Here is a 3,735-nt window from a genome sequence, read left to right on the forward strand (position 1 = left end):
CTTGTTTTAGTGTTTTTCTAAGTCGATAGTTGAGTCTTTAGTTGTATTTCTATTTCTTTGTCATATGTTGATCATTGTAGTCAACAAACTTGGTCTGGGTGAAACTACTTGCATTTTGATATTGATGTACTTTTTTTTTTATAAATGAATAGAACTTCAATTTAGGGAAAAAAAAAAAAACAAACAACTTAAACCTAAAAATACAAATTTCTTTCAGAGTGAAAAGATATTTGATCCCTCTCAACCCTTGGTAAATTCAAAATTAAAATAAATATAAACTATATAAATATAGTGTGAACTTTGGTAAAATGTTAAAATTTATGGTGTGAAGTTAGATGGAACTTACTTATTATATAATGGAATAATTTTTAACATAGTAAGGGACTTCCACCGCTTAGTTTCTTTTGATAACCAATTTAACAAATATCAACTTAATGATACTGAACCCATCAAATCTATTAGACAAAGTAGGAAGAAAAACAAGTATGATAAATGCTACTTATCATTAGTTAAGAGCAATGGTAACCTTTTGATATATTAAGATAAATCTATTAGACAAAGTAGGAAGAAAAACAAGTATGATAAATGCTACTTATCATTAGTTAAGAGCAATGGTAACCTTTTGATATATTAAGATCCTATGATTTTAGCAAGAGAGATTCTATTATTTTAGCAAAAGCTAGACTCAAGTGCATCTGCCCCTTTAGCTATCACCACAACAAGCCACTGTACTCAATGAGATTTGAACTACAGTGTCCCATGGTTCACCCAAATAAACTTACCGTCAAACCACACATCACTATACCCCAGAAACTACTTAGCAAGAACCTCACATGACACCTCATATGACGTATCGTGGAAAAAAGTTTGAAGTTAGGACCAGGGCCTTGGTGACCACGGGGTCAGATGGGTTTTGAGAGTTAACGGTGAAGTCAATGCGTGGGCCGCGTGAATGGGGGAAGAATCGTGCTCGGTTAGGGATCAGAGTGAACAAGACTTACACACTCCGTCGATTTCCATGCTTTTTCTCAATTTTGCTTCCTCTTTCATTCCTTCCTCTGCAAGTTACCCACTCGATTTCGACCCTTCCATTCAGGGGAGGCGTTTCTTATGAAATTAAATCGTCGGTTTCGTCAATTTAGCTCTACTCCGTGTTGAAAAAGCTCATAGGCATACCATACTCTGAATTGCTTGAACTATCACTCCATTGGTTTATTGTTTATACTCGGTGTGAAGAAAGAAAGCTTAGTTTGAAAGTTGTTGCAGAGCTTACAGCATGACCAAAGTGGACATATTGTGTCCCAGCGCTCAAGCCATGGATGTGTTCAAGAAACAGGGAGCAGAGCACCCACCGAGCTACTTGTGCAAGATTTGTAGCAAGAGATTCGTCTCGGGAAGAGCTCTTGGCGGTCACATGGGAGCCCACGCCCCGGTCTCCATCGCTGCAGACACACTCAACGAATCTGAATTTCAGAAGAGCAACGATTCCGGGGGTTGGGATCACAAATTAATTCAGGAGAAGGAGAAGGAAGAAGAGGCATTGGATGGTAATGGAGGTAATTTAATGTATGATCTGCGAAGGAATCCCAAACGCAGTTGGCGGTTTCAAGATCGGGACTACTCGTTTCTGTTGGGTCACGGGTTCGATTCCAAACCTATCAATTCTTCTATAAATTGTGAGCTGTGTGGGAAGGAATTCAGTTCCTGGAAAGGACTGTATGGTCACATGAAGTGCCACTCTGAGGCCCATGAAGATTGTAGTGATTCCCATCTTGAAGAATCACAGCAACACGAGACTCAGGACGAGGGCGAAGAAGAAAGTGAGACTGATGTTGCGATTGAGACAGAGATTGATCATCCAAGTGGGAATTCAAGCAGATTTGATATGTGGATGAAGGGAAAGAGATGCAAGAGACCCAGGTATGCAATCCAACTTATTAATACCCATAAGCAATTTGTTTTGGACACCAATAATGAAGAAGAGGACATTGCAATGTGCCTTGTAATGCTTGCAAGAGGAGTAAACTCTGCTACAGACCCACAAGCCCAAGTGACTGAGGAGCCTGTGCCAGGTGACCTCAAGCTTCACAACACTGGTTTCCAGCTTCCGAAATGCATCAGTAAGGAGCCTAAATTTGAGAAAAATGATGGAGATGCTGTTCTTTATGATGATGATGATGTTAAGAAGGCCAGGTACAGATGCACCACTTGCAATAAGGGTTTTCAATCCTATCAGGCTCTGGGTGGCCACAGGACTGGCCACAAGAATGTCAAGAGCTCTTTTTCACAGATAGAGGACTCGAGCGAGAATCTACAGGAAGATATTACTGATGAGGAGCTGATTCATGGATCGGACTCTGAACTACCTGGAAATTTCTACAAGCCTCATCCCAAGGAGAGGTCCACTAAGGATTCTCGTGTCAGAGCGAGGGATGAAACAAGGACAATGGAGGTTGCTGCCTTTTCAAGAAAGAAGACTCCAAGGGTCCATGAATGCTCAATCTGTCACAGAGTATTTTCTTCGGGCCAGGCTTTGGAAGGTCACAAGAGACGCCATTGGAGTGGTGCTGGAGCTTCTGATACTGTTAGTAATATTTCAAGCAACAAGGACACCCCTATGCAGCAGCAGCAGATGCCTGCAAGAGTGGAGCTGTTGGACCTAAACTTGCCTGCCCCTGCTGATGATGATTCTGATGCTGGCAACCTCAATAATTTGGGTGGTAATGCGCCAGATTCTAATGGAATTTCCAATGCCCACAGCCCTCCTTATTTGCAGCCCTGTTTGATGGGTATCTTCCCGAAACAGGGATTGTTCTTGTACAATAGTCATGTCAATTTAAGTAAAGATGATGAAGCAGATAGTAAGACACGAAAGGAAATTGGATTTGGCAGAGTATGTGATTCAGACTTCCCAATGAGTACACAACCTTGGTTGCAATTGTAAGGCAGACAATTGTCTGTAATCGATTTATTGTTTTACATAATTTACTGTAACTGATTCATTGTTATACATAATTTACAGTTCCACTAGTGTACACACTGAACTTTCAACCAAAGCCACTGTATATTCAAGTTACACTCTGCTTTTCACCATTTATCAAATCTGTAAAAGACATGATAATAATCAAGTAAAATATGCTTGGTATCTGAAATGTATTTGACCATGATGATACCCAACATTTTGAACATGATTTTATCCATTTACAATATGAATATGAAAAGAGTAAACTGTCATTAATAACAAAACCCTTTTAATTTTTGTAAGTATCGCTTAATCTCTATAGGCAAACCAAGTGATATTCTATTAGTCTTCGTCGTTTATATATGTATGACAAACCGAAGGTGGAGCTCAATTAATTAATTTGTTTTCGGAAGCCAAGAGATGGGAGAAAATTAAACTCTCATTATATTATTCAGTGATATTTGGTGTAGACCGCCACACACTAAGAATCCAGCGACCATGTAGGCAAATATGGCATGTTGCTTTGAATTGTGATGATATTTTTCCACCATTTGAACATCTTTGTAATGAAGCACATGTTTCAGCCAAATAATCGCTACATGTGATGTATTAATTAGCATTTATTTCTGATGATATTAACCCCTTTTTAGCATAAAATAAATGAATAATAAAAAAAAATTATATTTAAAAATATATAATAATTTTTTATACTAAATAATATTTAATTTTAAGGTATAAAAGAAATAATATAAATTTTAGTTTTTATTTCAAAT

At 38.3% G+C, this 3,735-nt stretch overlaps 1 protein-coding gene across 1 annotated transcript; it reads left to right on the top strand.

Moving 5' to 3' along the window:
• Positions 1-1,276: 1,276 nt before the first annotated feature.
• Positions 1,277-2,944, top strand: LOC149231723 (uncharacterized). The gene has a single exon (XM_089381725.1). It carries the CDS (start codon positions 1,277-1,279, stop codon positions 2,942-2,944), a length of 1,668 nt encoding a protein of 555 aa, XP_089237851.1.
• The last annotated feature ends 791 nt before the right edge of the window (positions 2,945-3,735 follow it).

This window comes from Pinus tabuliformis, chromosome J (assembly GCF_031772625.1).
Source record: "Pinus tabuliformis cultivar Carrire ecotype Pingquan chromosome J, CPIR1, whole genome shotgun sequence".
Classification (NCBI taxonomy): domain Eukaryota; kingdom Viridiplantae; phylum Streptophyta; class Pinopsida; order Pinales; family Pinaceae; genus Pinus; species Pinus tabuliformis.